Source organism: Anarrhichthys ocellatus, unplaced genomic scaffold (genome assembly GCF_004355925.1).
Source record: "Anarrhichthys ocellatus isolate YVR2014 unplaced genomic scaffold, GSC_Weel_1.0 scaffold38, whole genome shotgun sequence".
In the NCBI taxonomy this organism is placed as follows: Eukaryota; Metazoa; Chordata; class Actinopteri; order Perciformes; family Anarhichadidae; genus Anarrhichthys; species Anarrhichthys ocellatus.
Window position 1 is genome coordinate 2,647,258 of NW_022280068.1, and position 22,225 is coordinate 2,669,482.

Below are 22,225 nucleotides of genomic sequence, written 5' to 3' on the forward strand. Positions count from 1 at the left end.
ACACAAAACTGATGTCATGTAACAGTCCTTTTGGTCTGTGAAGAGTGTATGGCAAGTTGGGTCTCGGCAGGCCCAGGGTCGGGGCCTGTGATAAGGAAGTCTTTAAGTCCTCAAATGCCTTTTTCGGCGTCTGTAGTCCAAGTCAGTTTGTCATGCGCACTAAGGCTTTTACCATGGACGAAACGGGTGCCTCTCTTTCTGAGTAATTTGGAATCCACTGCCTACAGTATGACGTCATTCCTAAAAAACCTCATTTGTTTCTTTGTAATTTTTGGTACCGATTGGATTGCCGCAATAAGTTTGGGAGAGAGGGATTTACCCTCTGCTGTGATCACATGTCCCAGATAAGTTACTTGTTTTAGAGCACATTTAAGTTTTCAGGCTAGCCTTGTGTCCATTTTCTGCCAAATATTTAAGTAGCGCTATTGTGTCAATTTTACAAGCCTCCTTTGATGGGCTGCAAATCATCATATCATCCACATAGTTCAAAAGGGCTGACCTCACGGGGAGCTGCAAATTTTGAAGGTTTTCGCTAAGCGCTCTGTGGAACACACCTGGGCTTTCATGATATCTAATGTCTATCTATCCATCTATCTACCTGTATTTATGTCTATCTATGTAACGGGTGTGGTAAGGACCCAGAAGCAGTACGACAGACACACTGAATAGTTGGAATCAAAGCTTTATTCTGAACTGAACACACAACAGGTAACAGTCTAGGATATGCACAGGTGTAGAATCCCACTCGGTGGAACGCCAAGCCGTCAAGGGAGAAGGCAGACAGAACTCTGAGGAAGCAGAGGCAGAATCTTGTGGTCGAGGACAGAAGGCTGAGTGGTTTACCGGGGCAGAGGCAAGGCGGAGAAGTCCGAACAGGCTGGGTTGTCTGCCAACCGGAAGGTCAAAGGTTCGATCCTCGACTGGGCCGTGTCACGTGTCAAAGTGTACACTGAACTCCCCGGGTGCCTGTCATTGGCAGCCCACTATATACAGGGATGGGTCAAATGCAGAGACAAATTTCCCCCTTAAAGGGATCAATATAGTATAATAAATTAAAGATTCTGCAGAGAACCATCTGGCAGTCAGTGTGTGAGACTGGGGTCTAAATGTGCAGCAGAGTGAGCAGGTGAGAGTGATGAGGTGGGTGTGACTAACAGGTACACTGAATGAGCTGATTAGGTGAGTAAGAGATAGAATGACAGGATAGCAGTGGCAGAGCTGTAACAATCTGTCAGTCTGTATATACATCTGTCTATCCATACATATGTGGGGGACTGATTGTTTAAAGAAATTATTTGAGTGAATGGGCCCCCTTTAAAGCTATGATCACACACAATATTGACTACTGGCAAATCCAGTACAAGACTAAAGGTAGGTGACACATGTGGTGGAGCTGTGATTCAGTCAGATGATCCTGTGTGGAATATTAAGAGTTAAAGAGCAGACTCCTGTGATTAAATCTGCCAAGCTGTCACACAGTTTAGCTCCCACTATGCCGGAACAGGCACGCACATGCCTAGCCTACATTACATAAAAAGAGCTGAGGGCTGTGTGTAGGCTGTCCACTTCAAGGACAAAAATAGTGTCGTCCACACGTGGGTGCGCACGTGGATGGTCATGTGCGTTGAACACAACAACAACAAAGCCGTTCCGCCAGTCAGATTTGTCCACTAGCTCAGAGCCCTGCCTCACCCAGCTCGTCTGTTTTCAGCCTAGCTCGCGCTCAGCTGCTGCAGTCATTTTATTTAAGCAGTAAGCGCGTGAGGTCCAGCCTCGGAAAGATGCCAGAAGTTCCGACCGGAGCTCCGGAGATGTCCAGGAAAAGAATCGCTGAGCCCGGTCCGCTACCAGAGCAGGTCCAGGAGAGGAAAAAGGCCTGCTGGGGCATTCTGACTAGCCAAGGTCGGTAGACTGCTGTGCTGTTTTTAAAAGCACAGGTTGTTTATGCTGCTGGGCAAAGGTAGAGATTTTCCTCCAGAGGGTGGTCAAACCTATAAATACAATCGTGTAAAAAGACAGTCAGTGAAGAATTAAAAGTTACAGCCTAAATATGTTAACCTATATGTTATAGGTGTTGTGGGCTATGTTTGCCATTTAATATTGGGGCCTCTAATTTTGCCACACATTTTTACAACTTTTGACAAAATAAAAGAATTTTCACTGCATTTCACTGCTGCATTTCACTGCTGTAGTAGCAAGTAGTAGCAAGTAGGCCAACTCTTATTTTCGTTTTCTGAACTGAAATTTAAAAAGGGATGGGGTTTCAAGTTGTACGCATTTTTTTACTGCACCATTTGGTATATTTGTTCTTCATTCTCGGTAGTGGTGCCGGATCTAACCAACAGGAATCCAAAATCGAGAGTTCAAATATGAGGAAATCGTAAATGTGATGATGTATTTTGACCTTACTTTCCCTTTAATTTTCTCCAACACTGTACAGTAAATAACTTGAACATGACTCCATAGAGACATTCAGCAAACATTTGAAGGAAAAACCATGACAGTTCAATGAGCAAATTGTCCGTGTTATAATGTAAATTCAGCTGACTTTCCCTTTAATTGTCCCCAAATCTGTACTGTAAAATAGCTTCAGATTTTACATGGTCATAGTCAGGTTAATTCTAAGCAGATTTAGATTGAAAATGTCAACAAACCAAATAATTTATTCATTTGATTTATGAGAGTTTAAAATATAAAACGATATCAGTTTAGCATTTTGAGTAAATCCATTGTGCTTCTCAGGAAACCTAAAATGGAGACCTTTTTGATCATATTATAGGACTTCTTTGATGACATCACATATTCAACAAGACATATTTATTATTTAATGTGTAGTAAATTATAGCTGTGATGCAAGTCTTTGTCTTTTTTGGCCAGTCCAAAAACTGTTACCATAACGGCACGAATAGATTGGCATCAAAATTCAAGTGCTGTGCTTCTCGTTCTGCCTGTCCATGCGCTCTCAGTGCGTTTTTTTTTTTTTTTCTCCACAACATTGTTATTTATGAATTTGTTTTTCACTGCGTGAGTCTTGCGGTCAATGCTTGAGAGTTGGCAGCCTTGCACAATATTTTCACCAATTTACGTCCACCAGTGCCATAGAAAGAGAACTGTATCGTTCATTCCTATGAACGTTACTCAGTAGCGTATGAAGCAAAAACAGTTTGACTTTAAAATTATATCAAATTCAGATAAGATTACCTGGATCTTCTGTAAAAGATGTATCCATGGGCCCAAAGAGCAAGCGCATGAGCGTGGCCTCTCAGGCCTCAGTCCAGCCTCTGTGTCGGACTCATTCACTTGAGGAAAATAACTTAGCTGTTAGTGAATTTTACAACTTGTAGGACCTAATGGTTTGAATAAGGGCTATTCCAATGTCTGTACTGGGAAGTTTATTTACATCAAAAAGAATTGCCCCTAATTTACAGACGTCTCTTTCAGTCAATGGGAAAAGGTTTTTTCGGCCCAATGGAGTGGACCGGAAGTTGTAATTCTACGGTTTCCTGGGAGCTTGATGGTGCATGTAGAGCTGAGAATTACCTGCACAGCTCAAATTTAAGTAGAGCTAGGGTCCGTGTGATGTCAATTTCATCATCAGAGGGTGTACAAGTAGGCACCATCATTTTATTTATATCATATTCAAAGATGGTTTGAACTTGGCTCATGTGTTAATTACAAAACGTTCCTTATTTACACCAAACCATCCCATTTGCTTGAGAGAAATGTTATTTCAAGCAGGCTGTATGGGATGGGCGATATGACAATACTGTGGAAAGATATATATTTATCTACCACGAAAGATTTGACTGTTTATACTGTGTAACTGTGTAATATCACTATCCCTTTAAAAGTATACTCTGCAGATTTAGCATTACACTACTGCACCCATTGCCATGTCAAATACAAGCAGGAACCTCGGGCTGTTGAGAAATAAAGCCAAAGCAGACGTGCCAAAAACTGCACTTATACTGTCACTTGAGGCTGGCTCCAAAAGCGAGTCAATCCCCATAGACCCGTATGTTAAAATGCTTAACTTTACAGCAGAAATAAATATGTTTACAGCCTGGTTTCAAAAGGGTTTCGGTCTCTACAGCTATAATCTCCGTTTGTGACAACTGTGCTATGGGAATATTTATAAAACTTCCCAGTTTAAATTATAGTAAGACATAAAGTTAATCATTATGAAGGTGGGTGCCGTCTCAGGTGCTAGCTGTCTGCTCTGCTGTGTCACACGGGAATGCCTGAACTACTCCACAGATCTACCTATCGTCTGTTTTTAGAGTTGGGCTGTGTCGTCACTCCCAAGATTGCAACAGTCGGAGCAACTTTTGAGCGTCACAACGACTCTTCAGAGAGCTATGTCACAGAGACTACATCCGCTACACAGCAAGGTGGAAGCCAACGATATGGCAGACATTTTGGGGCCAATCAGATAGTTGTAGCCATCCCTTTAAAAGTAAGCATGTGGCATGTAAAGAGGTGAGGGACAGACCTCATAGACCATCTAAATATGGCCGCTGTCTCTGTAACCGTCTAGTCTCAGCAGATTGAATTATAATAAAAAAGGCTTTAAAACATATGAGTAAACTGGTTAAGTTAGTTTGTTAGGTTTGATCTCAACACACTGATAGGATTGCTCTACCTGTGGCGCGAGCAACCAGTCAGTTATCCAGCTACTTATTCAGTTAGCTAGTTAGCTAGGTAGTAGTTATTATTAGTATTTGCATTGGCTGACAGTGTTCATTGGAGCCGGTAAGGGGATCTTCCAGTCTGACAGACTTGACATAAGGACAAGCAGGTGTGGTGGTCTTTCATTTCACTCAAAATAACTTGTATCTACCAGTGGCTGGATGTGCCGTGGGGAGATGGAGATATGGGTATGTTGTAGACAAGACTGTGAGTTTATGTGGTGTGTACTGAGGTGCAGTGGTGATGCCCCAGCTGTTGAGGAAACGGCTCACTCCCACTAAATATAACCACAGGGAGCGAAGCTGAAGACCTGCTACAGATTGTGTTTTGAACAGATATTTTCCTTTAATTCAAAATGAGTGGGGCTACAACGACTTCTATGTTGCAAACATTTTTTAGCTACTACTATACAATTATTTGTGATTTTAACATATCACTGTTTTGTATCTTTAAGTGTAAGATGGGGAACTTGAAACCGAGGTCTCCCGCCAGACTCCAACCAGGGACTTTGCAGTTGATGCTCGGTCCTGGTCCGCCATGGCTCCCTCTGTAGTTCAGAATCAGTATCAGTTTTATGCATGTATATGTATTTGTTTTTTAGCACCTCTCACAATGTACTTACACAAAAATAGAAATAACAGCGAGGGACAAGGACAACAAAGCTGGAAAGATTAAAATGTCTAACTACAAATGTTCTGTAAGTTATAAACAAAACAAATATGATGAATGAGAATTTAGATCTATAACTAATGATGAAAGTAGGCTTGCGCTGTAGAATTTAACTTATTTTTGGTGTAATTCAGCTCATTCTGGTGCCCCTGACTTATTACAAATTAGTTTAGTAGCCTCCTGACAATCCACCACAGAATGAGGCAGATGGCCCCAAATTATTCTTTAAAGCCCTTGTAGACTCTTTATGTGATTATAGAGAGGACACTGTGTCACGTTTAATTGCATAGAAAAGGACGGACCCAAATGCAGGGAGACACGGGGAAACAGAGGGTTGAATATAGGTGGTTTTAATAGTAAAGAAAATGTTCAACACAAAATTCGCGGAACAGAGGAGTCAAAAAATGGGTAACGAAATTGTCCAATAAAACAAAACTTCAAAACAGGGCACACGGTAGGGAAGAGCAGAGATGAATCGGGGAACATACCAGGGTTGATCAGCAGAACAAGTAACACAACGGACCAGGACACACACTGAGGCCATGTCCATACCATGGACACGTTTTAAAACGATCTCCGTCCACACAGCGTTTTCAGCATCGTTTTTGAATTGATCTCCGTCCAGACGAAAACGACTGAAAACGAATATCACGTGCCTATTCACGTACACTGGGCATGCGCGTGGGTGCCAGTGTAAAGAGGAAGTAGATTGGTTGCTAAGTTAAAAAAATACTACTAGTAATAAAGTCGTCTTTAATAATGAAAGTTCGTGTTTGATACTTAATATCTTCTCTAAAATCTTTCTATATAAACTCAAAACAGACACATTTCGTGGAAAGTTTTAGAAGTTTTATTTTTCAGGCTTAACGTTAGTTACAGCGCTGCGGGTCTTGCTCTATCTCTCTCACACATCAAATTCACTTTAAAATCAACACTTACACATAAAGGTTTACTAGATTATGGGTCCATGAATGTGGTCAACACACATCTCTCACTCGTTTCCTCTCGGTTTTGTTGTCTGTTCTCACTCGTAGCTCTGCTGGTGTCTGAAGTCTCTGTCTACTGGAGAGCAATTCATGTTTTGTTCCTTTTATAGTTTATGTGTGTGGACTTCACAATAGTTGTGCAGAACAAAATAAGCATTAATAAGGACAGGAAAGTCCTCAGTTATGTGTCCATCACCCTCCCTAAAGCCGCTAACCATGACTTCAGACGGCCGCTCTGTAGCGCTGATAAAGCCGCTAGACACGCCGCTCGCTAATCGCTCCAATAACAGCTGTTTCCTCCACAGAAATACAGACTTTAACTGGACAACAAGGTCAGCATTGCCTGTAATCAGTTCTCCATGTTGAATTAACCTGGTAGTCGATCGGTAATCAATGTTGTTTGTGAGCTTCTGGGTAAGGGTCACGTGATAGACATGTGACGAATCGGGGAAGGACACGGCATGACTGCTAAGAACCAATCAAGTGGCGAACGCGGGTGTGGGCATCATCGTTTCCAAACTTATCCGGTTTCGGCCGTCCACACGAAAACACAACCGGGAGTTTTCAAACTTATCCGTCCTCGGGAGCGTTTTCAAACGTATCCGTTTTCGGTGCTCGAAAACACCGGCGTAGCGTGGATGCTCGGTGTAAACGTAGCAAAACATAAGCGTTTCCAAATGGAAACGGAGTAGTGTGGATGTACCATGAGACAGTGGACACACAGGGTTTAAATACACTGGGAGGGTGTAGGTGAAGGGCGGGGCAGACAATCACAAAGGCGGGAAATAGACAAGGACAGGAAGTGAAGTGAACACAGGACACAAGAGGCAGGGAAAGTCAAAATAAAACAGAAGAAACAATTAAACCCAAAACTGTGACATTCTGACAGCTTGAGTTTGTAGTAAATCAGTGTTGTATCCCCTGCATACTGTCCTGTCCATCACAGTGTCTGTCTCTGTCAGAGAATGTTCAAATCAAGTGAAATTCAATGGCATATAACAATATAACTCTGTGTGTCAGTTAAGTGGCACATTTTGCTACACTTGTAACAAAACTGTGTGTGTGTGCGTGTGTGCGTGTGTGCGTGCGTGCGTGCGTGCGTGTGTGTCCAGGGTCCTGGGCAGATTGCTCCCCTCTCCATGAAGCAGCTTCTCAGGGTCGACTGCTTGGCCTGCGCACTCTGCTGGCACAGGTAAGGTCCTTACACACACACACACACACACACACACACACACACACACACAGGACATTTGGCAGGGATTAGTATTTGCACTTTGTGTTTGGTACATTTAGTGTGTGGAAACTTATGTTGAATTAGGTTGTAGTCAAGAAAAATGCTTTTTTGATCCAGAAGCCTCAGTTTACTTCAGAAAACTCCAATGTGAGAACCTTGTGGGTAATAGACTTGCAGTTGAATATATTATTAGATTCATTGTTTGAATGTGTTCCATTTTTTGATGCTGGTCTGCAGCTGAATTGCACTGCATACAACATACAAAATAAGGATGTGATATTCTAGCAAATAGCCTACCCTTAATGCCCCCGCCCCCATATAACCCTACACCCCAGATTAATAGATTACATACATACATACAAGGATGTGGAAGTGAAAATACTTTGAATTAGTCTTAAATTCATAGGTCACAGTAAATATAAAAATAAAAGTGATCATGAAAAGTCAACATCTAAAACTCGGCAAACTTGAGTGGCCGTCTCTGTTATCATTTTCTCGGAATGAATTCAAAACAGAAAGACTGACCCTAACAAGTCAAATACAAAGACAAATTCAAACAAGGCAGTGTGCTTCCTAAAAAACTAAAGTCATAACACTGTGTGCTTTGAATTGTTTAGGGATATCACACCAACATTGTCACCATCGATCATGTGACCCCTCTCCATGAAGCCTGCCTGTCAGGACATGTGGCCTGTGTCAGAGCATTAATAAATGCTGGAGCAAATGTAAGTATTCGTCTTCTTATCCCCGCCATTATTACATGTTCACCGTGTCCACCCTAAAACACATTACTGTCATTTAGCAGCTGCTTGATATAGTGACTGTTGTGTATTTCTCACATATATGTGTGTTTTTAGGTGAATGCTACCACCATCGATGGTGTCACTCCTCTGTACAACTGTTGTGCCTCTGGGAGTGTCGGGTGTGTGGAACTGCTGCTGCAGAATGGAGCACACACACACACACCCTACACACACTTCCCCTCGGCTCTGCACGAAGCCTGCAAGAGAGGTAAATACAGAGAACAGGGTCTTTGTGGCAGTATATGATTTAACAGTTCAGTATCCAGTGTGTGTAGTTATAGTTGGATTAGTCTGTGTGTCCAGGCCCAATATCTCAAACACCACATCTAGAGCTGGGCAATATATATCGATAGTATATAGATACTGTGAAATGAGGCCAGATATCTACTTAAATTTTGAATATTGCAACACTACCTGCAAGGCTTTTTGAAGGCGGCTTTAAAGATTGGTCCAGCTGTTCTATGATTTGCCTTTACCCACTTAGTCATTATTTACACATTACTGAAGATTATTTATCAAAAATCTCATTGCGTAAATATTTTGATAGCACCAATGTTCAACCCTACGATATTGTTGCAATATTGTGTCAAAGCATTTGGTCCTAAATGTCTTGCTATTTGATTTTCTACTTATCATCCAGGTTTTGGTGGAATGTGGCTGAAAATCTCACCTAATTTATTCATGGTTGCATTTTCAAAAGAAAACAGATCAGCTGCTGCAACATTTATAGGTCAGGTTGTAATGTGTAACTACAGTAGAACGGTCAGATCCTGGTAAAAACCTGATAACAAAGAGCACAAAGGGCTCCAGACTGCAACCATTATTTGTGAGACTGCCAGTTAAACACAGCTTGTGGTGCACGTGTACAAGCAGTGTAGACCTTTATGAAACAATCCATTTAGCTGCTAACATGTTACAAAATGATTATTCTTATTATTTTAAACACCATGCTGTACCAAAAACATCAAGTGTTGATGCAACCAACTGAGAAAGTTGGTAAAAGTGGAAAAATGAGTCCTGAGCCCTGAGTATTGCTCAATAACTTGGCAAATCAAAAGCAACATAAGCTTTTACAATTACCCTTCAGCGTTTTAAAGTTTGTGAATGTTTCATCATTGTGTGTCCAGGTAATAGCCAGTGTGTGGAGTCCCTGCTGTCTCATGGAGTAGATCCAGACTATGAAGTGTCCCACTTGGGCAATCCTCTTTATATGAGCTGTCTACACCGGCACACGGCCTGCTCAAAGATCCTGCTGCACAGTGGTGTGTCTCATTTACTACATTTTAACTTGTAGGACACCAGTGTTACCTTCTGTACTGGGAGCAGGTGCCCACAGTTTTCTATGGCCCAATCCCAATCTCCACTCTCCAGGACTCGCAGACATTGATGTGCGTTCCCGCAAAGTCCGTTAGGGTTCAGGACTGTCCCACTGTCTGAGGGCTCTCTCGCAGACATATAAGGCCCTTTATGAACCTTTTCCGTAAGTCTGCATTTCTGCAGAATTAGCCACAATTCATAGCAATGTGGCGTTAAATACGAGGTAACCTGTGGCGGCCAGAGACGTAAGGAGAAAAAAAGGTAAACCAAGAGAAGGGCACATGGGTGTTCAGCCGGGCCTATTACATTTACACAAAAACATTAAGGATTAAAGATGGAACATGAAAGTAGAGGAATGCAAGCAGAGACTTTTTTAAACAGCTGGTTTATTCATTAACCGTTTCTTTTCATTTTGTTATTAAAGCTGTTTTGAGAAAAAAAATGAGTAAATGGATTATTTGAGAATTACAAGCCTGGAAGACGTTCAAATCAGGGAGTAAAAAGTATAAAATAAATACCCACAATTATACATAACATGATATGACGTCATGGTAACATGATATGTTGCAGCAAAGTGCTGTCCCATTCGTATTTACACCATTTCAAGCCCTCACAGTCTCTCACACTCGTCAGAATAGTCCCTGAGGGTTAAGGGTTTCAGGCTTTAGGGGGACATTGGGCTTGGGCCTCTGATTGTTTTGGTCTCTTTGCTCCAGAAAATGAGCAGCTTTAGTCACTATACCCAAAGTTTTGCTAAATGAATGCTGCAAAATGGGCTGTGAGTCTAAGGCCCCTAAGGCCTGAAGCATTGAACCCTCGGGGACTTACTGACGTCACCTGGTAAATGGTTGAGTGTGAGAGACTGAAAGGGCTTGAAATTATATAAATACGAATGGGACAGCACTTTGCGGCGACACATCACGTTACTTGATGACATCAAAACATGTTATGTACAATTGTGGGTTTTTATTTTATATTTTTAATACTTCCTGATTTGAACATATTGCAGACTCTTGCCTTATGAGATGAGGGGTAATCTATTTATAATCTTTTAATAAATGGTTGATGAATAAATCAGGTGTGTAATAAAGCCTATGCTTGCGTTCCTATGGTTCACGTTTTTATATGTACTATCTTAAATCGTTAATGTTTCTGCATAAATTTAATATGCCAGGCACAATACATGTGCCATCCACTTTTTTTGAACCTTTATTTTACACCTCCAGGCTTTCCTTGGTAACCTTGTGTTTAAAGTCACAATGCTATGAATAGTGGATAATTCCCTCAGGGAAAGTCTGCAGAAATGCGGACTTACAGAGGGTGTGCATAAAGGACTCAAAATGTCTGCGAGAGAGCCTTTAAATACTTAATGATTTTACAGTGGGACAGCCTTGAGCCCTCACAGACTTTGCTTGCCGCATCACAAAGTCTGTGAGTGTGGACATTGTGATTGGGCCTTAGACTAAACTACCAGCAACCTTTTCACATTAAAAGGAATGTTTTGATTTCGTGCTAATATAGAAAATATTGCTTAATGCAATGTCAGAATGTTGTACTAAAAATACCTTTTACTTCGGCTGATTAAGACTAATCTGGAAGTTTTCCTGACCACCCAAAGTCATAATGTTCTTCTCTGTCTATTTGTAATCCTCATTACTGAATAGATTACAATGCTCTCTATCAGACTGGAACCAACCGACAAAGGAATCAATAGCAGACTCAGGACACAAGGCATTGAATCAAAAAAATTAAGGCAATATAAAAAAAATGCAAAGGTATCAAAAACGCTAGGCAACAGTCCAAAAAATACAGAAACGGGGTCTTCAAACTAGAGAAATACACTGAAACTAGAATGCTGGAATGCTAACCACAAAGAGCTAAGACGAACTGGCAACAGACAAGGAGAGCACAAGGACTAAATACACTGAGGAGTAAGGGTGATGAGGGACAGGGAAAACTAATGAGGCAGGTGAAACTAATTGAGGAGGTGGCAGACAGTCACACAGGTGGGAAACACATGAGGGCAGGAAGTGAAGATTTCTGAAATCAGAGGGGGGGTGAGTATACCAAAATAATAAGTGAAAAGCAGAAACAATGAAAAAAGAACGTGATAAGGAGGCTTGGATGCATCACCTGGCCTGTGGTTCTCAACTTTTTTTGTATTGTGACCCCCTTTAAATCAAGCAATGTTTATTTGTGACCCCTTGTCACAGGTTATTGCCTTGGAGTGGCCATTTATTCCTACTGGGGATGTCTCAGTTAAAGGATTTTTTCAGGCGTGAAGAGGTGAAGGTATGCGCAGTGTCCAACAAGAAAAATGCAAACTTTTTTCAGGATTATCTTGGGACCTCTTTTGGGGTCCTGACCCCCAGGTTGGGTTCCACGACTCAAGGCAGTTTCTCTGTGAAGAAGTGATGTTGCTCTGCATAGGGGTCAAATCAGGTGTATAGTTATCTTCTCTTCCATCGACAGCATTAGGAAATGTATTATTAAAATCTTCTCTCCTCTCCTCTTGTCTGCGTCTTCTCTAGGAGCCAATGTTAATGTAGGCAGAGGAGGTGACAGCCCTCTGCATGCCACTGTCAGACAGGACAGTGCAGATCAGGTGTCAGTGTTACTGGACTATGGAGCTAATGTCAACATCAGAGACGGTAACGATCAGCGGCCTGTGGAGCTAGCGCTTGCTGGTGGAAAAACACAACAGCTGCTACTGACATTTGAAGGTACTGCAATATCTTCTCCTGCAGTGATTCTCAACATTGATGCATGGAACCACTCGAAATTCAGGTTGTATCACAACAGTAAGAGGAAATCCCTCTGTCTCTTTCTAGGTTGTCCGAGGAGTCTCTACCAGTTGTGTCGACTCCAGATCAGGAACCTGATTGGTCGATCCAGACTGAAACTGCTCCCCCTCCTTCCTCTCCCTACCCTCCTCACTGACTACCTGGAGCACATATAGGATGATGGGCACACATGCAGTAGGACAGGGAAAAGCAACTACAATTAGATGACATTTCTTTAACATTTTAAATTTCGATGTGCCAAGCCCCCTATTAACCATTTTATGTCAACACACATCACAATGTTTTTAACTGTACGGTTGAGTTTGCCTACTACAACGTCATTACACCACAATACACTGAAGATTTACTCTGCTGCAAGCTGTACTCTGGGAACATAGTGCATTGCCTTTGTGTTGCCATAATTGGTTTATTTTAAATGTTTATTCATTAGGACTTGTTTTTCCCCTGACAGATGATTGTGACTTTTGGTGATCTACACTTTGAAATTATTTTGTTACCATTTGTTCATCCAGCACAATATGTCATTTTGTAAATATTGGAATTTATTTCCCATTGACAAGTACCGAACTCCAGGTGTTTTCATGAATATGTAAATAAATATGAATAAATTATCCATGACATGTCGACCCCACTGACCTTTTCCAGCAGTCTCACAGCAGTGAACATGGACAAATGGTACACTGTTGTTTGCAAAAGCAATGTATGAGGCCAGTAGACTTTTTTAAATTGTCATGAGGTCATTTATTAAGGCATTATGAAAATAATTATTTTTGGTTGACTGCAGACTTAAACACACATTTAGCAAGTAGTCTAGGAAGATTCTCCAAGTCATATAAGCAGCCTACAGCTGATTTGTTCTGCTGTGGTGTTTGGCAATGAAACCCTTTGTCTAAGGAATGGTGATGTGTCAAATGGCCTCTGAGAGGTGATGCTGGATAATCTGAGGGTATTCTGAAATTAACACAACAGATCAAATTGAAATTAACAACATAATTTACAAAGACAACACTCTACAAACATGTATTATTATTATAATGCTTTATAATAACCGCTTTATAATAATTATCTCTGCATTAGTAGGCTATTTGACGTGGGCGTTACAACAATGAGCCACAGCCCAAGGTTTATTATTGAGCAGCACACCTAACGAATGTTCGAAAAAGCAGACAGCTAGGCCTACTCTAGTTACTCTTCCCACACCCAGTGAACCTGCTTTAATACCTGAGAATCCACGAGAGAGTCTAACGTCATGTACGCTATGTATATTACAGAATGACTAATATATCAGGCAACATTCTTGCTTAAGTGAGAACCATTGAATGCCGCTACAGGCGTGTACCTCTGGGCTGGGCAGAACAGTGGTAGCAAGTCAGAGAGACCAATTATCAAGAAGGACACCGCGTGAACCGGAAAGGAGACGTTTCCATCAGCCTAACACAATACAAAGTATCATTTTAGCAGAAAGCACCACCGCTTGTCGAGTTAATGCCAGTGTCGTCTAGAACTAGCGTTAGTTGTTAGCTGGCTGCCTATCCTGCCAGTTGGTTAGCCCTTGCTAGGGGCAATAACGTTAGCAGCTAGCTAACGTTAACACATCTAGCTTATCTGTTTTCAGCCTGGCTACCCGGGAAGAGCTTCCAAGATGAGGCTGAAAGTTGGATTTATTATACGGAGTTTGCTTTTCATTGGGACCTTTCTTGGATTGTTGGTGCTCTGGTCTTCTCTGTCGCCGAAACCCAACGATGACAACCCCTTTGAAAAACGGGTGAGTTGACAACAGCAACCCAGTTAACCTAAAGTGTCCAAAGGGGAACTGCATGTAACAATAGTCCGTGCTAGCATGACTCGAACCCAACACATCGAAGTGTATAATACACGTACCGTTAGCTATAAGATATGATTAACAGGGATGGTGACTGATAATGACAGTAGGGTCATAGTAGCAGATTGTGTGTCTTAAATAGTAAGAACATCATTCCTAATGCAGCGGAATGAGTACGCATTCATTCAGCTGTATGGCTAGCTCTAGCTACTAACTTACATCGGTTGTCATGGAGATTTGTTCGTAGCTAGCTACTAACTTAGCTGCATCGATACTCTTTGCTTATGTAGTAATTTGACACATTTTGTATGTAACATAACAGTTGCAACTTTTGTCGTTTAATACGAGTACAGTAAGCTCTATTCACATGTCACTGTTACCATTAACTCTGCATTCCGAAATCACACTGGATATATTCGCATATGTCACCATATTGGCATCATGCCTCGCTAAACCGGAACTGTCTAGAAAGTTGACATGTGTTCACTTAACGTTATGTCTTTGCTGAAAGTCCTGCTATTTCGACCAGGAATATGTTTTTAACATTGTCACATACCATTCTCCTGAAGCACGTACGTCCCGTGATATAGTTTTCCGAAAAGACCAGTTTAGACCGTCAAATGATGTTATCTTTTCTTTTTGATACGGAAATGCGTTCCGACTGACATTTGCTTTAAAGCGTGAATGGCAGCATCATGATACATTTATGGGTAGGGTATAAGTGTGCCGACAAGCTTCCCCGGTCTTCTCCAAATAATACATTCTGTAATGAATGATAATTTACAAAAACATTGTTTATCAAGTGGATGTGGTAACTACTAAGTTTTTAAGCGCATGTGTGTGCAATTTATTTCCCATACCCAGCATTACTTTAAGTCATTGGTCCAATGTTAATTAATGTCCCTTCTGGAGACCTCTATTCTTGTTATTTAATTTCTTCAGCTCTGACAGCAGTTTGAGTTATTGGGGGGTAGGTCATTGAAATTGTTGAAGCACATCAACCCAAATAATAAATAAATGTACTATATACTACTATAATGAGTCTATCCAGGCTAGATCCTGTAAATGACAGGATGTGGAGTAGTCAGGGCATGTGTTATCTATTACACACTACCTCCTACAAGTAACCTTAAATATACACAGACATAGAGTGATTAGTGCAGTTATCAGTGGTTGGTTAATGTTTGATCCACTTAAATACGAATCCTTCTGAATGTGAATTAAACAAACTTTATGGATAGTAATATACACTAACAATGTTTTGAAACTTGGTTACCTGAGCACAGAATTAAGTCACCTCCTCTGTGTGTGTGTTGTAATCTGTGTTTCTTCCTGCTTTATTGACATTGTTGGGTCAGCTCGGATGCCTTTAAGTGCATGTTTGTGCATGTGAGAGTGCCCCACTGGCTAGCTCACGGCCGCCACTCTGCACTGCGCTCATACGGCAGTTACAGGTGTAAACACCGTCTCGATGGATGGCGTTGTTGCGGAAGCATAGTGTCCACCCTCCAGTTTCCCCTTAGTTTAACACTGTTAGCTCTGTTAGTACTTTTTCTGTTGTTTGCACTGTTAGCGCTGTTAGCATCGTTAGCTGCAAGCCGCCGGCTCAGCCATCGCCATGTTGACAGTTGTTGAGAGGCAATAGAAATGCTCCCAATCTCGTATTTAGCACCTTTAAGATTTCATAAAGACATTGAATCTACGATTGTATGCCACAAAATTTCCATATGAAGGAAAAACCCCATTGAAGTATAGGGGAGCAACAAAAAACCTTTCTACAAGTTAAGACTTTTGTAAAATTAGGCTTGAGTGACATGATTATTACATTGGCTGTCTATGGCTGGTGGAGTTTTTTGCTCACCTTTGGTACAATCAATAGGAGCCTTTTTATGCCTCGGCGCCGGTGACAGCCGTGGCCGGAGGCAATATGTTTTCGGTTTGTCTGTCCATCTGCCCCATTGTTGTGAACGCGATGTCTCACGAGGAAATGTCCTCAAATTTGGCAACAATGGTCACATGGACTCAAAGATAAACTGATTATAATTTGGTGGTCAAAGTTTCAAACACATGTTATGCCAAAAAGCACAACTGTAGATCAGTGGTGCTTTGTAAACTCCTTGGTAGGAATGTGCATTTGTAAACCTTGTGTGCGTGCATGAGAACAAACAAAACGGTATAATGCTGCAACCAGGGGTCTAAAATTCAACAAGGTACCTTTTTTACCGTGCATAAGGTTCCCTAAATGGTTAATTGGGTCTGACTCAACCATGCAGTAAATATTTTAAAAGCAAATAATGAGGACAATTATCTTTAAAAGCTCATAATGACAAACCCACAGAGCATTATGTAGGCTGCATTTATCCCCCTCTGTTAGTGATTACTTGTGACAGGCTCTTATCAGCTCTAAATAATCTTCCCAAATGATACACGTAGCTGTTAATCATATTGTTTTATTATTACTCATTCATTTCTTTGTCCCAGCAAGTTCAACTACTGTATTATTCTCTGATGTAATGTTTATAATGTGCATTCTGTGCAATGTGTCTGTCGTATCCTCCACACAGGATGATGGTGTGCTGCCCAAAGGAGACCTAGCTGATCAGTTTAAGCCTGTGGTGCCCTGGCCTCATGTGGAAGGGGTGGAGGTCGACCTCAACTCCATCAGACTCAAACATGGTGAGGCACAGTTCCATTTTTAAACGTCCCATAAACAAACCCAGCTTCTACATTTTTAAGAAAAAGGCTCAAGCTTTTATTTAGCAGGCACTGCTGTAAAGGTTACCTGTCATTTTAAAGGTCCTGATACATATATTACATGTACAAATTTTATATGTGTGAATTTTACCAGGAAGTAGTGTTTGCAAGGTAGTTAAGGCTGTTAGACACTGTATCAGAAAAGTTTAAGAGAGTCTGAAAACTGTTGAATTTACATTTGTTTATGATTTGTTTACAACAATACACTCATTGTCCAACAGAGGTTTAAGATCTGTTCAACTCTCATCATTTCATACATTTTCAAAAGTTAAGATATTTCACCATATGAAGGCAACTCAAATGAAAGTGTCAATGTAAAGTAATGTTGTAATCACATTTAGATGGTGTTTAATCTGTCCCATTTATTACTCCAGAAAGAAGTAATTCTTCCAAAATCTCCAAATATTCTCTCTACACACTGTTGATGATTTAAAATTGTCATCCATGGGCTAGGAGGAAATTTGGTGCTATTGGATGACATAACAAAACTGATAAAAACATCAAAACATTTATTTCTATCAAAAGTAAATGTCAGTTGCAGCCCTAGTAGCTGATAACAATGCAAACAAACAAACAGGGATTTGGATCAACATCTGTAATGAGGTCCTTAAAAAAATCCCAGAAGCAGAAGAAGGTTTTCTGAAATCTGAAAATGAAGGCAAAAGACATTAGGTACAGTTTTATTAGGACGTTGTGGTATTGTGTCATCTTTTGGTGTCTGGTTGTCATCTCCAGGTGGTGCCAACCATCCCCATAATCCCGACCAGCAGCCAAACCAAAAACAGGTGATCCAGCAGCAGTATGTGACATTCAAGCCCCACACCCAAGCCTACACCAGCCCTGTCCTGAAGAAAGGTATCCTGGGAAACTTTGAGCCCAAGGAACCTGAGCCTCTGGGGGTCCTCGGCGGTCCTGGAGAGGGAGCCAAGCCTTTTGTCCTGGGTCCAGAGTACAAAGACGCCGTCCAGACTTCCATCAAAGAGTTTGGGTTCAACATGGTAGCTAGTGACATGATCTCACTGGACAGAACCATCAGTGATATACGCCATGAAGAGTGAGTACTACCGTTCATACTGACTACAATTCTACCACCTACTTTACTCACTTTGTTGTTTGTTTTAACTGTGATCAACCCTAGATTACTATTACAACACTTAATCCTAATATGTCATAATAATTTACCACCACATTTGACATTTACATGCGTCTTCGGTAATCCGATCACAAATGCACTCAGGATGCATTGAGGAATCATTGAGGTCCGATCGTTTAGACCACATTTGAAGGTGGTCTGAGCACATTCTTTTAGCAGTGTGTAGGGGAATGTGTCCTGATCCAAATTGAAGGACCGCCTACTCTACTGATTTGTGTGAGTGTGTTTGTGTGTGTGTGTTGCCCACCGAGAGCAGTGATCCACAACAGCTTGTGTAGCCGAGGGTTATGTAACGCCTATACTTTATGAAGGTAATAAAATGATAATACAGAGGAACTGAACCAAGACAGAAAACACGTTATAACTCCCACATTGTCAACAGCAGTATATAACAGTTTCACTCCTTCCTTTCTGACCTTTCAAAATAAAATCCCTTAACATATACTCTGCATCAAGAGGCAACTCAGTTGTTCCAGTGCTCTGCACAGATCGGACACCTGCCTACCTCAACTCATCCCCAGCTTTCTGAATCTCTGTGGCAGTACGGAGGTCCCCGGGGACCCTTGTATCTTTATGTTCATGAAATCTACCCAAATTCACAAATATACAGGATATCACTACTGCTGTCTCCCGCCGAATTTTGTAGGTGTAAACGTATGAGTGTTAATGTATGAGCAAGTGGTCGTTTGTGGTTCATGTGGAGACGCATTCTAGTGCCAGGTGAACTGAAGTAGAGCCATCCACTTTTGATCGGATCACCCAAGACGCATGTTAATGCCAGGTCTGAACAGGGCCTAATCTATCTAGCACCAAACCAGCCCAAGCACCTGATGATTAACTAAGCAAATATGCAGACAGACAGACAGAGGTGTGAATCGTACACACCCTACTAAACAATCTGCCGGATTGACGGATGAACCATGTTTGCCGTCTTTCTGAGTCCCACCCAGCCTTTTCAGAAACTCCAACAAAGGCTGACAATGTATTTCAGCAATATTTTTTACTGTTACATTTAAGGTAACATCCAGCACCAAACTGAAAAAAAATAAGCACAAGAAAACATCAAAACATCATTGATGTTACCTTACATTTATGGGTCGGCATACTCCACGCCCTCTACTAACAAATGGCAGTGGCAACAGCAGTGTACGTACATGTTGTATTTTAGACAAAAGAATGCCAAGAATCGACAAGTGAACAAAACAAATGTAATTATTCTTTTGTCTTAACGATCACAAGTTAAACACCATTAATATGACATTTATGCTACAAAGTAATTTACCAGAAAGGGGTGCTTGCACATATTTGTCTACCAAAACTTGCAGGATGTCATCTGGAATAATTTGGACCAATTTTCTTGTTACCTGTGTTGAGGAAATCATTCAAGTCCAGTTCAGAAGTTGCTGTGGTGTTGTGAGCATACTGGTGACCTCACAGACACAGAGCAGATCTGAGCCGGTGAGTTGACCGAGAACAAATGAAGAGGAAGCATTTTATACAGGGAGCCAGAGCAGTGGTTAGAATAAATACTAGAAGACAGAGGTAAAGGGGGACTATGACAAAGGGGCAGGAAGGGGGGCATTCACATTCAGACCTGCAGGAAGGACATACAGTTGGCATTTGGTCTATCAAGGGGTCGACACAGCAGGGGCCTGAAGTAGCACCTAGGCATCATTTGGTTAGGAAGTCTGGCCCCAATGTGTATTCTTCATCACATGACAACCCTATGCGTTTCTGCATGACCTCTCTGCAGAGCAGACTTTTTGTGACACAACTCTCTAAAAATGGCAAGCCTTAACTTAAATAGTAGTCTTTACAGAAAGCAGTGGTAAACATGGTTCTCTGATTTGTTCCGCCAGTTTGAGAAATAGTCAACCAAACCTAACCTTTAAGTGGGAATAAGAAGAAGTGCGACGGAGCTGTACTGGTTATTCAGTCGACTTACAGAAATAACAAACTAAATCAGCTTAATGTTATTTCATGACAACTGTAGGTTAAATTTTTCTGGCAACCTCTACCATGGCTTCTTTTTGAAAATTGCATTAGCGGGAGGGATGTTTCACTGTGTCTTATCCTTGACCCCAGTGCACCCACCATTAGGCTTTCTCTCCTCTCTCAGCTCAGTCCCCACATTTTACTGGAAACCAAACTTCTGAATCTCTTGGAGGATTAAACACTCCAAAGGTTTAGTCTTATTTCCTAGCCATATGGTTACAGTAGACAAACATTGGTTAAATGACTATAACTATTAAAGGCTAGGCTTAGAACAATCAGTAACTCCAGATCCACACATTAAAGACATCTTCTTGATTGACCAAACCATCAAGAAAGATGTTTTACTTATCTCATCATCAACGCAACATCCTTCACCACAATCTCGCTCCACCAGAACAAACTCCACCATGGAATCATCAAATGTTTTGTATTGGAAAAACATTTTTTTCCAAAAAATAGAAAGGGAGAGGATTCAGCCTGATCCGTCTTTTCAATAATTGCTTGCTTTCAACCAACTCCAGGACACATCTTCTGCCCAATCCAGTATTTGCAAATTTAGCAGGCTATACAAGACAAAGTTAATATTGACACCTTTCAATGTTCTATTCCACCCCTTTACCAAACACTCCTCCATCTATCTAAATTCAAAATCTAATAATGATATTAGATAATGATACAGTCCGGGCGGGTCGGGCGGGAGGCCCGGGCATGCCGATCGCTGGCGGCATAGACTAGCTCTCGGGACGTGGAACGTCACCTCGCTAGCGGGGAAAGAGCCGGAGCTGGTGCAGGAGGTGGAGCGATACCAGCTAAAAATAGTTGGACTCACCTCCACACACAGCGTTGGCTCTGGAACCAAGCTCCTGGAGAGGGGTTGGACTTTGTCCTTTTCCTGAGTTGCACAGGGTGAGAGGCGCCGGGCGGGAGTGGGGATACTCACGAGCCCCCGGCTGAGCGCCACTGTGTTGGAGTTCTCCCCGGAGAGCGAGAGGGTTGCCTCCATGCACCTACGGGTTGCGGGGAGCAAGGCTCTGACTGTGGTTTGTGCTTATGCACCAAACAGCAGTTCGGAGTATCCGGCCTTCTTGGAGTCGGTGGGAGGGGTCCTGGAAAGGGCGCCGCCTACCGACTCCATAGTTCTCCTGGGGGACTTCAACACTCACATGGGCAATGACGGAGAAACCTGGTGGGGGGTGATTTGGAGGAACGGCTTGCCCGATCTGAACCCGAATGGTGTTTCGTTATTGGACTTCTGTGCTTGCCACGGTTTGGCCATAACGAACACTATGTTCAAACATAAGGTGGCTCATAAGTGTACCTGGTACCAGAACACCTTAGGCCGGAGATCAATGATCGAATTTGTAATCGTATCATTTGATTTGCGGCCGTATGTCTTGGACACTCGGGTGAAGAGAGGAACAGAGCTGTCAACTGATCACCACCTGGTGGTGAGTTGGATCAGATGGCAGGGGAACCGGTTGGAAAGACCCGGCAAACCCAAACGTAGTGAGGGTAAACTGGGAACGTCTGGCGGAGGACCCTGTCCGGGAGGTCTTTAACTCCCACCTCCGGAAGAACTTCTCACACATCCCGAGGGAGGTTGGGGACACGGAATCCGAGTGGACCATGTTCAAAGCCTCTATTGTGGACGCGGCCGCTAGGAGCTGTGGCCGGAAGGTCATCGGTGCCTGTCGTGGCAGCAACCCGAGAACCCGGTGGTGGACACCGGAGGTGAGGGAAGCCGTCAAGCTGAAGAAGGAGACCTTCAAGGCCTGGTTGGCCCAGGGGTCTCCTGAAGCAGGTACCGGCAGGCCAGAAGGGCTGCAGCTGCGGTGGTCGTGAATGCTAAAACTCGGGCATGGGAGGAGTTCGGGGAGGCCATGGAGAAGGACTTTCGGTTGACCTCAAGGAGGTTCTGGCAAACCATCCGACGGCTCAGGAAGGGAAAGCAGGGCTTACCCCAGGCTGTTCTCAGCAGGGGGGGAACTGCTAACACGGA

At 42.3% G+C, this 22,225-nt stretch overlaps 1 protein-coding gene across 3 annotated transcripts; it reads left to right on the forward strand.

Moving 5' to 3' along the window:
- The first annotated feature begins 1,601 nt into the window (after window positions 1–1,601).
- Window positions 1,602–20,917, forward strand: asb5b (ankyrin repeat and SOCS box containing 5b). 3 transcript variants are annotated; one of them, XM_031867142.1, is made up of 9 exons: window positions 1,623–1,902; window positions 7,457–7,536; window positions 8,196–8,303; window positions 8,436–8,589; window positions 9,509–9,643; window positions 12,230–12,421; window positions 12,530–14,267; window positions 16,889–17,000; window positions 17,814–20,917. In XM_031867142.1, the coding sequence occupies exons 1-7, from the start codon at window positions 1,782–1,784 to the stop codon at window positions 12,655–12,657; spliced, it is 918 nt and encodes a 305-aa protein (XP_031723002.1). In that variant the 5' UTR covers window positions 1,623–1,781; the 3' UTR covers window positions 12,658–14,267; window positions 16,889–17,000; window positions 17,814–20,917. The 3 variants fall into 3 exon arrangements, with proteins under 3 accessions (XP_031723003.1, XP_031723001.1, XP_031723002.1); XM_031867141.1 differs by having other exon boundaries at window positions 1,606–1,902; window positions 12,230–14,267; XM_031867143.1 differs by lacking the exon at window positions 9,509–9,643 and having other exon boundaries at window positions 1,602–1,902; window positions 12,230–14,267.
- Window positions 20,918–22,225: the final 1,308 nt, after the last annotated feature.